Here is an 11,744-nt window from a genome sequence, read left to right as displayed (position 1 = left end):
AGTGTATTGGACCCTATAAGGGGTTTGGTTGCACATTGGAAGGGATCCAGCCACGTCTCACATCTGTTCCACAGCCTGCTGTTACCCTGCAGAGGGTTATTATTACAGAGGAACTGTTATTACAGTGAAGATTGGATATCAGAGGACACATGTACAGTGGTTTGATGTCTGAGCAAGACTGCTGCAATACTCAGAGAGACATCCCTCTTCACTTCTAACACGGCACAGCTCTGGGTCGCGCTTTTCTTTTTACGGCTCCAGCATCTGATAACAAGTCGTCCTCTTATCTGTCACGATGATATCAGCATGCAGGGCGCATGAAAAAACCTGATTTGGAAATAAAATCTTTCCTCCTAAGCCATCAAACTGAAGAAAAAAGTAAATGAGACATCAATCCATTACACCGAGGAACTGAGGCTGTAATGAAAACATTAAAGTTGATGTGAAATGAAAAATGACTTTTTTTCGACTGGTTAGCTTAATAAACAATGGAAATTTTCTTTTCCGACAGACTTTAATGAAATGCTTTCACTCCACAAGGTGAGATCTTTAAAACGGCCCCACACTCATTTGAGCTCAATGAAATCTTCGTCGGGGAGGGATGAGGGAGCGAGGACACCAAACAGACCACTTTAACCTCGCCACTGTAGACGGTGTAGTGATGAAAGCGGTCGCTAAAGATGGAAATGACAGCGTCTGTGAATGTATAGAGGATCAAAAGAATGTTTGAAATGCTTTACAGATCACGATCATGTCGCTGTAATTAACTGTAACACAAGGTCAGTAGAGAAACTTTCTGAATAACAACATCTTTTTTCCTGTATTTCTGGCAGCTATTCATTTTATTGTTTGAGTGCAAATGTATATTCCTGGCCGAGGGAACGTTAGGCTGCAGCTTTTTGGCCAAGACAGGGGATGGGAAGCAGCGCAACAGTCGGCCTTCGTCAATACTAGCTCTTCAGTTGTCGGATGTGGGTTTGGTGTGTGTGATCCATAAGCTAAAGGAACAGCAGGGTGGACTAGACTGAATTGGAAATTGGAGGTGGACCCAAATGCAGACTCAAGGAGGTAAGATAGGTGAGAACAAAAAGCAAGCTTTAAAAGCTGAAATCTACAAAAACCAGGAGCTCAAATGAAAATGAGTCCAAGGACCAAAACCAAAGAGGCAAATTTAACAGTGCAACAAAACAGCATCAGCAAAGTTCTAATCAAAATGCAAAAATTCCAAATCCAAAAACACAGACAAAGACTATGGAGCGCGGAGCAAAACCGTAGCAGAGGCATTCTGCAACGTACACGCAACCGGTGGTAGTATGGTCATAATGTCTAGGCCACAGTGGCGTAAGTATCGGTGGTGCAACCGCTGCAGCTGCACCGGGGCTCAGACGCCATTAGGGGCCCATGAAGGAATAAGAAGAAAAGAAAAAAACAAAACAGCTGTCAAGAATGTCACAGGCCCCTGTTTTTGTGAATGAAATATCTGGGGGCGGGTTGGTAAGGTAACGCTGAGTGGCCTTGATGCCTGTCAGTCATGATGAGTCGCAGTGGCGCCGCCAGGATTCAATTTCAAAGTACGCACAGAAACGGCAAATACAACAAATGGAAAAATACTTTAAGACAAAATCTAATGCTTTCGGCATCAGTGAAATAACAGATTGCAGCGCCCACATGATCTGTGAGACTGTGGTTATTCTGACACGAGTTAAATGGCTGCTGTGTGGAAAACCACGCTGTGGTCCGTAATCGCGGTGCAGACGAGTGAGTTTGGAGCTGACCAGAGGAGAGAAAAAAAAGAGAACGATATGAAGCCGCCATGATACGACGACGTCGCCCCCGCTGATGAGGAACTATGAAGAACTCAGCTGTGATGGAAAAGCACCTTAACTGAGTGGAGTAGAGCCGAGCTGTATTGTGTAGTGGAGAAGGGGCAACACACGCTATGCGCAACTGCGCACACACGCGCGATCGTCCTCTGAGATGCGGCTGCGTCTCTCCAGGTCACTGTGTGACAGAAAGAAAAGCTCTGACTTGCTTGGGCAGACGTTGTTTGGTGTCACCCGCTGATTTGCATAATTTAAATATCTAGCCCACCGAACCTTCCAATCCGTCCCCGGTTCAGCACCCTGGACAGTGCACTGCAGACCTGCAGCATTTGTTTTCATCCAAACTTTGCAAACGTGGTCGGGATTTGTAGAAGTGGCGTAAGTATCGGCGGTGCAACCGGTGCAGCTGCACTGGGGCCCAGACGCCGTCAGGGGCCCATGAAGGAAGAAAGAAAGAAAAAAAAAAAAAATAGCTGTCCAGAATTGCCACAGGCCCTGTTTTTGTGAATGAAATATCTGGGGGCGGGTCGGTAAGGTAACGCTGAGTGGCCTTGATGCCTGTCAGTCATGATGAGTCGCGTCTCGTCACCTCTCTGCTGTGTCTGCAGCTGAGCACAGTGATGTGTCTCTCTCCCCGGCCGGGAGAGTTATCATACCGTAAAATACCAAATAATAGTCAGGGCGTTTATTTGTTTCAATCACTGAACAGACCAGGCGTTTATTTTGGGACCAGGCGTTTATTTGGGACAGGCGTTTAATTCCTCCCTCTCAAAAATCCGGGATGAAAATGTCCCAAACTTCTCCAGCTTCTCGGTGAAATCTCTGGCATCCTTCTGGGCAATAGTTGTCTTCTGCAGGTGAAGTTGTTGCGGTGGAGGAAACGATTCAGCCAACCAGCACTCGCTGCAAACTCCTCATCTCTGCTGTCACTCACGGTGGCGTACATTTGTTTCGCCATCGCCCTGATCATTTTGCGGGACACTCTCTCGTGGCGTGCCTGCTTGCTGATAACTCATTCCCGCATGTTTATCTCAGGCTCCTCGCTAGCCTTCTTCCTCCCTCCAGCTGGCAGCCTGGCCTTGTTGCTGTCCTCCTCGGACAGACGCTGAAGCTCAGTTAAATTTTTTCGCCAATCTCTCACTCTTTCTGGTCGACAGAGAAACGTCGGCTGCGTCTCCCGAGTTTTCCTCTGCATATTTTAAAGGTTATTTATCAAAATATACACCTGCAACCGGCGTTTAAAGGGGACCCTGCGGTTAATTGAAACCCGGCTATTATTTGGTAATTTACGGTAGTTACCAAGGCAAGGCGCAGCAGAGTAAATAAATAAATAAATGAATAAAAATAAAATTAAAAACGGCTGTCCATCGACCCATTGTTGATCGGCCCACTGGGAAAAATCCCGGTACTCCCGATGGCCAGTCTACCCCTGCAATAGCAGTTCTCTCGAGTGGCTGTGCGTGTGTGTCCAAGCGTGTGTGTGTGCGCGTGCGTGCAGTGCGCACGAGCGTGTGCTTGTGTTTAGGGCGGGGGTGGGGGCACAAAAAATATTTGCACCGGGGCCTATCGCCATGATGTTACGACTGCTAGGTGATAATGTCATGCAGTTTAATTATGAATTAGTTATTGAAATGCTGTGTGCTGCTTTCACTGCCACATATGAGATGTAAAAACTTGCTGTGTATGCAACATTACTGGTATGTAAAATCCATTTGTCAGATGTGCTATAACCAGTAGGAGGCGCCAAAGTGCCCTACTGGTGAATCACACCAAATATACTCTGCTTGGAGCAGTAATATAAGTCTGATTTGTTTTTTCCACCAACAAGTATAATTACCACATTTAAATGACCCTCATTAAAAACTCAAGAAGAACATTGTTTTTTTTGTTTTTTTTTCAAATAAACAGAGACCTGCTTGTCAAACCATCAGTCCACTCCAGACCCTTCATACATTATCATATCAAAACAGCACTCCTGATTTATTTAATGATGTGCTCTCTCAAAACGGAGAGTTCATTCTGTCCTGTCATAGATGTGCCATTAAACACAGCAGCACTCTGCAGATGTTCTTGTACTGCTGCATCTAGCGATGCTACAAAATCCGTCACTTCTCTGAAAACACTCAGATGTTCTGAGTGCACACTTTCATCATGGCCGCGCAGGGGTAGCTCTCAAACATAGAACATTACACTTAAGATGTGCCTGCTTTGGTCAACCTTGTCCTTCGGATCCCTGTCCTGTAGCCTTCATCAAGCTGGGCATCAATATTTACTCTTCCAAACATGATGAGATGAGCAGCATTTTCCATGTGGTTTTAACTTGTTCGTGCCTTTTCACTTTTTCTGCATCCACGTTGGGTCTGTTCTCTGAGTCAGGTAAGGCTAAATAAAGTCCGGAGCACACTTCATGCAGTTGGCCATGACTCCTTAGCAAACCAGCCTCATGAAGAAGACGAGGTGAACTGTCTTCCTCTTGTTTTTTTTTTAATCACAATGTCCGGCTGGACAGTTCTGAGCTCTTTCACTCTAAGCTTTTCCTGCGGTGTTCTTCTCTCAAATGGCACTTTTTTCAGCGACATAACTAAACTTCTTTCTCCATTTCTATCTATTCTCCACAACTGACTCCATCATACAAGGCTTCTCCGACTGACTACGAGCTTCATCTACGTCATCTGCTCCTACATCACCTTGGGACGGTGAAAGTCAGTGCCCAGTGAGCTCCTATCTCATGTACTCATGTAAAGATTTTTGTGCCCTGGGCCTGAACTACGTCACCTGTCAGTAACTTAACACAAAGTAGAACATTTGTAACCCATGTCTTTATTGTAGATTATACATGTTACTCACAAACATAGTTAGCAGTGGCGGCTCTAGACCAGTTTTAATAGGTTGGGGCCGGCTTTTTTGTTAAGGGGCACATACAACCCGGAAAAAAGGATAAATCCCTCATTCAGACAAAACAGTGTTTACAATTTCAGCAATTGTGATTGGGTAGTAAACTGCTGAGACACTTTATTTCTGCCTTTCCCTTCAGTACAAAATCATTGCAAGAAATCTGTCATTGTATTATTAATGCAGACTCCCTGTCAGGGGGGCCACAGGGGGGTCCAGACTCAGAGTTACGGGGGCACTGGCCCCTGTTGCTCCTCCCTCTAGAACCGCCCCTGATAGTTAGGTTGCTCAATTAAATGTATAAAGTCTTATTCAATGAAGGTCTATGTGATTCTTCTTCGTGTGGGACAGGTTGGTTGGCTCCCTTACGCTGCCTATTGATGAGCCGCCACTGGTTAGGAGCCAGGTTTTAGTAAATTACTAATCGAGTAAAACCAGAGGTGTCCCAGCTCAGGTCAGAGCGGCAGCTCTGTGAAGGTGACATATGCAATCACATTAATCAGTGGCGCATCACACACCTCCCTGAACCGACTGACTGCAAAACAGCCCAAATACAGACATCGGATGCAGTTTCTTCATCAAGATGTCATCAAACACCTGTTTCACCTGTCTCCTCCATCGAAGCCAACTTGGACAAGGAACATTTCGAGCAGAGCCAGTGAAACATGACCTCCACACAGACGAATTGCTGTGATGTGTTGCTCTCTTATAATTGCTTTCTGCAATATCTGAACATGAGAGACAGAGAGAGAAAGAGAGAGAGAGAGTAATGTAATAATTCATGCAAATAGCGGACAAGCTCCCCATGTTAATAGATTCAGTTAAGTTGTGTTTCAGTCTGCTCTACACACACACACACACACACACACATAATATATATATATATATATATATATATATATATATACATATATAACAAGTTACCATCATGGCTCATTGACTTAGACTCACACAGACCTCTACAAAGTAAAAAAAACAAAAAAAAAACCTTTCAGCTTCCCACTCTGAGTCTGGTAGGCCTATATTATGTGGTGCATATTTAGATGCACATGAATATAAAAAGGGCTGATTATTAGCAATTATGTTCTCTTTCAGTTAAACACTTGTAGTCATCAGCAGCAGGAATGCGCGCGTTACATCTCCATCTGCACTGAAATTACACATCTTTTATATAGTGTGAGTCTTTTTTTTTGTACACTGAGCAAACCTCGGTGATCAAAGTGTAGTCTGTCTGACAGCAGGAGTATCAGAGTGAGTTCACATCAGGGGACAAGGTTTATTTTCTCACAGCTCCGACAGACAAGGTATGATTGTGCACATAAACGATGACTAACTGAATGTAACAGTCGATAACAAATAAATCCATAGTCGACAGTAATACGAAAATGCGTTGTTAGGTGTAAACAAGCCTAATGCATGTTACGCACTGGGATGTTACTGTAACCCCGTTTTCAAAGCATATTTGTGATGTTGTTTTTTATTTCATTTCAAATTTCAACTTACAGGCCTCTTTTATCACCTTTTTTTTTTAAAACTGTAGGCTTTATGTTTGTTTCCCAGAAGATAAATAGCTTTTTCAAAAGCCTCTCAACTCGTTGAACTATAAGAGTTCCCAAGATGGCCGGTGCAGTGCGATTTGCGTCAGCATAGTTATGTTTTCTGTAAAACAGGCCATTAGGGAGGGGGTATTGTTGTTGATATCCACTGGCAGTGATTGAAAGGCCTAAATGTGTGCTACAACCCAGCACCATGGAGCTAGCGGCCAGTCGACTGTGCCCAGACTGACAGCTCCCACTGAACCCGGCCGTTCCAGAGCGGGAAAATACTGCCTCTGAAAAAGTTGGAGGCCAGCTGGATAACAGTGAATACAGTACTGAGGTAGTTTTTCTGCTTTTTCCCCCTTGCTGAGTCTACAACCTACCGAACCAACTAGCTAAAAACAGCTACATTTAGCAGCAATTAGCTCAACCCTAATATTTGGTTAGCCCACCTTTAGCTTTGATTATGGCACACGTACGCTGGACATCGTTTTGATAAGCTTATGATGGGAGTCGGGCCGCTGCAGACAGCCTTCTCCACCAGGGTGGCATTTGTGGAGGGTGCGGCACAAGGGCCCGCAAAAAAATAAAAAACAAAGATAAAAAAGGTGAGGTTCACCCAGGGCATCATGCAAGCTAGGACTGCCACTGTTGGAATATGCCCATGTCATCAGGGCAGAAAAAATCAATTGATGGAAAAACCTGCTCATCCAGTATATTCAGGTAGTCAGCTATCCCCCTTTTTTGGGCACATAACGTTGCTGAACCTAGACCTGACCAACTGCAGCAACCCCAGATTATAACATTATCCCACACAGGCTTGTACAGTAGGCACTAGGCATTATGTGTGCATCACTTTACCTGCCTCCCTTCCAGTGATGTGCACAAGGGGGCGGCAGGGGGGGCAGTCGCCCACCCTCGTGGCTCAATTGTTGAAAAACGCGCGCTAAAGTGCCCTCCTGGGAGCCAAAGGTGTGCTAAAGTGCCCTCTTGGTTGGCAAAACACACTAAACTGTCCCCTTGGCTGGTTAAAACATGATAAACTGCCCTCTTGGGAGCCAAAACACGCGCTAAAGTGCCCTCTTGGGAGCCAAAACGTGCGCTAAAGTGCCCTTCTTTTCGCCCCTGCCCTTCAAAAAGTCTGTGCACGCCACTGCTCTCTTCTCTCCCTGCTGCACCCGTCACTGTGGAACAATGTCAGTCTGGACTCATCAGACCACATGACCTTTTTTCATTGTTCCAGAGTCCAATCTGTATGGTCCCGAGCAAATGGAAGTGTTTTTCTATCATTAGCCTCACTGATAAGTGTTTTTTCTTAAGGCTACACAGCTGTTCAGTCCCAATCCATTGACCTCTCTTCACATTGTGTGTGTAGAAACGCTTTTACTTTCACTTAAACACAGCCATGAGTTCAGCTGTTGAATTTTTACCATTTGATTACACCAAAAGTGAAGTGAAGTGATATCTAATAACGATGATTCAAGAATTTTTTTTCCACCCACATTTCTTCCTGGAATATGATGTTTCATCACTATCCTTCCAGGTTTTAATGATGCGTTGGAAAGTTCTTGACCCAGTTTTTCTAGTTTCAATGTAGTTTATTCTCCTTGAGGAGCAAGACCATAGGATATGTTTTCTGACATGGTTGTTTAAGAATTGAGAAGCTACTCACTGCATCAGTTGGGGTTGAATAACTTGTTGCCTGCTGAAAAATATTAGTCACCGAAGTAATTATACAATGGCAGGCTCTTACCTGTTCGTTTACCGAAATCCAGGTGGAAACTGTTTTTTTGGGGCCAGGCAGTGTTCATATTGTACATATGTACTCAAAACATGGGAACTTTCATCTGTCTGCTGCTCTGAAAGGGTTATGGGAGGAGCTGAAGGATGTGTGGCTGTATAAGACTAAAATCACAAAACTTTAACTTCATTATCCATCCACCGCCCCAGACTCCATGTCCTGCCCCGGAACTGAACATTTAATTGGATGACAGAACGTGAGATGCTGCGCTGTCTCAGCTAAGAGCCAATCAATAGGACTTAGGCTTTTAAAGTCACCAAACAAACATGATCACATCATCAGTGTTTTAACCAGAGTTAACGTTTTTAATCTGTTTTTTTTTCTTTTACTGGGGATTTTTAAAGCATCTCTTGTTGTAACTCCTGTCTGTTTGTCATGAACAGTTAAATGCAATGTATTACATATTACTAGTTACATTTATATTTAAACTTATATATTACATTTCAAGATTACTGTCTGTGTAGAGTATATTATTGCACTATATTTTTGTTACTTTCAACAAAATGCCCAGTTTACCACAGGGATGAGCAGGCAGACAATGGATCAAAACCTGATATATTATGAGATAGGAATACATACTTTCAATCATAGGCTCAGTCACACACAACAGACCTATACCTTCTATAATGTAGCCTATAATGACAGGTAAAGAAAAAAATCTCTTCTTTTACTCCTTTTTATTTTATTCCACAGAACAATGAAGTGCATGACTGCGGTCCAGAGCGACCAAGTGTGAAGATTAGTTTCAAGGTATGTCCTGTAAGTCCTGTAAGTAACTTAAATTATGTAAATTACGTGTGTCTTCAAGATCTTCCATGATGCAAAGGAAATAAGCACTGAGTTTGAAGGTAGGCCTTAAAATACACCCATCTCCATTTGTCACAAATTATGTCAAGAAGACAAAGCAATGATATCATTTTTCTGGAGCTTTCCAACCGGTTCCATGACATCAACCTTTATGTGTATGTAAACTTAGGGGTCTCCCATGCCAAGTTAATCTGGAGGTCTTATTGGCAAAAGAAAACATAGATTGTAAAACATTATTATCATCCACTGTGGTGGAATTGTTTCTTCTTTGAATTCAAGACATGCCTAAATATGACAAATAATGTGGCACAGACAATATGCTGCCCTAAACTCTGAGTTGGATGAAATCACCAACAGTGAACTACCTGTAATCAATTATACAGAATTAACTTTAATTTCAACAGTGGAGAAGGGGTCCTTAATAAGTATTTATGGGGTCTGTGTGTGTGAACATCCGTTCTGATCACTGTCTCCAATCACAGAATAAACAACCATGTTAACATGTAAACATTTAATCATGTCTGAGAAATGGATGGCTTCTTTTATAAATGATCTGTCAAATAGGCCCTGACAATGATCACTGGTGCTGCCAGTAGAAGTCTGCGAGAGTTCAGTGTGTGGTAGGTAGGCAGTTGTATTGGATCCTCTGCACCTTCTGGCAAAGACCTCCTTCAAAATGCCCAAATAAGTCCATTGTTTCCTACTGAGGAGGTTAATTAGCCTCTCCCTTGCACCCTCAACCTCCAGCTGTTATCACTGAGCAATCAATTCCCAGAGCACTGAGAATCATTTAAAAGCAGCTCTTGGCTCACAAGGACCTTACAGAGGGACTCCTCCATTGCAGGTATGGAATGGCTTTTTGTTTGACTTGGATTCAATGTCATTGTTGACCAGAACTTTCCCATTTTGTGTTTGGGCAGTTTTCTCGCAAATCAACTTGAGCTCTATCCAGAACCGGCCCACGTAGTTGAAGCAGGATGAGGTATGTGAATTACTACCTTGAAGTGTTTGAAAATGAGGGGTAATTGATCTAAAAGCAAGATGTATCTACAGGATGTTGTGGCTTTCATTTCTGCTGATTGGACACATCACCTGTGGCCCTATTGGACAAGGTAGAACATGGTCTTTAATCAAAAATACTGAAATTACAAGTTGAGGCTCTGTATTGTAAGGTGCCTTAAATGAATGCCTGCGCTTACAAAAGTTTTGTCCTCAGACTATCGATCAAATGGGGCTGACTCAACCTTCATGCAGCAGCCATTTTCTTCTGGGTATTGGTACAGTGGAACAGGGATGAGTTCTGGGCCGGGCAGCAGCTCCCCTCTACCAAGTCTCACCAACCCAAGCTTTGACAAAGCTACTGAAGTTCCTGCTCCTCAAGATGCCATTTACTACAGCCCCAGCAGCTATGGCAGCACCAACGTGGCTGAGGGTGAGGCGTTCAGCAGTGGCTACTCTAGCTACAACAGCCCTGAGGTCGCTCAATATGGGGTTGCTAATGCAGCTTCTCCATATGACTTCGGCGCTCCAACTGGCAGCTATAGTGGAGGCTACGGTGGCTCAGCTGGTGTCTATGGAGGGGGCGGTTCCTACGGTTATGCTCCAGCCCCTCAAGATGAGGGCTTTGGATCTGTTGGTAGCCAGGGTGCTGGCGAGGAAATCCCTGAGCCAGTCTTCAGTGACGTGTCTGATCTGGAGCCTGTGTACTCCTTCAGCTCTCGTTCAAACTACCAACGAGGAAGAGCCGTATTTGCCCAAACCCGCTACACCCCAGGAGAACCTGTTGCCCCACTCATGCCAGTATCCAAAAGCGTCAGCAAAACTGCTTCGAAGCAACGCAGTCCTGCTAAAGTTACAACAAAGGGTCGTTACCACTGATCTCTGAGGTAAGACACCAGCTACACAATATCTACCCCATTCTATGTGTCGTCTGCGCTCAGTTGACTTATGTCTTTGCCTTGCAGGTCTCAGTGCTCCATCTATGGCTTTACTAGCGTGGACACTAGCTGTTCAGTGGGGCTCCTGCTCTATACAGCCATGAAGGTCTTTAAATGAAGTTTCGAGAAATAAACAAATGGTAACAAAACCTTGTCTCATCTCTTCAAAATAAACATGCGTTTTCCCACCCACATCTAGATAACTTGCTTTTTATAAAGGGATTTGAACCTTATTCAATGTTATCCAACAGAAGTAACAGATTTTAATGCAAAACTGGGACGGGCAGCATCACAGCTTGTGACCACTGACCAAGCTGCTGTATTGAGAATGTGATGTGCAATATTCTCAATGAATGGCAATACTGCTACTTTAGTTTTAATTGACTGATTTTCCTAAATTATCTTTTGGCACTGTCAGTTTTACAGAGTGTTAAATTGTTACTATAATTTATAGCATTCCCTCAGGATTCCTTTGCTCTCGAAGGTCAGAAGGGAATCAAACACTAACCTTTGATTCCCCACCTAACAGCTTTATTGTGCTGTGGTATTCAATACAAATAAAGCCAACAAAAGGTAGGCATTTTGCTCAGTTTTCACAGCTGTAGACAAAAACCTCAGGCGGTTTTTAAAACAATCACCTGAAAATATTCAGACTGACTTTTTAATATCATTTCCATTTACGCAAATTGTGTTCAAGTCCATGTGCAATGTCTACTGGGCCAAAAAAGCAATTTTATTTTCTGTTTTTGGCGTAAAGTAGGAGGTGGGCAGTTAAAGGTTGATGCCAATTTTACACATTAAACTGTTTACAGGTTTTGGCGTACTGCTGCATATGTGGGGGAACAAGTAGTATAATGCCTTTTGTGGCTCCAGAGGAAGCTGCATATTACCTGTGTTGCATAGTGGGTAATGTAGGCTCAAGGTTTGAAAATGTGTGGAATAAAAG

At 43.6% G+C, this 11,744-nt stretch overlaps 1 protein-coding gene across 2 annotated transcripts; it reads left to right on the top strand.

Annotated features, from left to right (window-relative positions):
- Window positions 1-9,605: 9,605 nt before the first annotated feature.
- Window positions 9,606-10,990, top strand: LOC115569695 (shematrin-like protein 1). 2 transcript variants are annotated; one of them, XM_030397736.1, is made up of 5 exons: window positions 9,606-9,705; window positions 9,782-9,843; window positions 9,915-9,973; window positions 10,078-10,747; window positions 10,826-10,990. In XM_030397736.1, exons 2-4 carry the CDS (start codon window positions 9,839-9,841, stop codon window positions 10,737-10,739), a joined length of 726 nt encoding a protein of 241 aa, XP_030253596.1. In that variant the 5' UTR covers window positions 9,606-9,705; window positions 9,782-9,838; the 3' UTR covers window positions 10,740-10,747; window positions 10,826-10,990. The 2 variants fall into 2 exon arrangements, with proteins under 2 accessions (XP_030253596.1, XP_030253597.1); XM_030397737.1 differs by having other exon boundaries at window positions 9,653-9,705; window positions 9,756-9,843.
- Window positions 10,991-11,744: the final 754 nt, after the last annotated feature.

Source organism: Sparus aurata, chromosome 19, assembly GCF_900880675.1.
Source record: "Sparus aurata chromosome 19, fSpaAur1.1, whole genome shotgun sequence".
Lineage (NCBI taxonomy): Eukaryota > Metazoa > Chordata > Actinopteri > Spariformes > Sparidae > Sparus > Sparus aurata.
This window is presented reverse-complemented; position numbering and strand designations above follow the sequence as displayed.

Coding starts and splice junctions, on each gene's coding strand:
- LOC115569695 (XM_030397736.1), top strand. Junction 9,974..10,077: donor CTGTGGCCCTATTGGACAAG/GTAGAACATGGT, acceptor TTTTGTCCTCAG/ACTATCGATCAAATGGGGCT.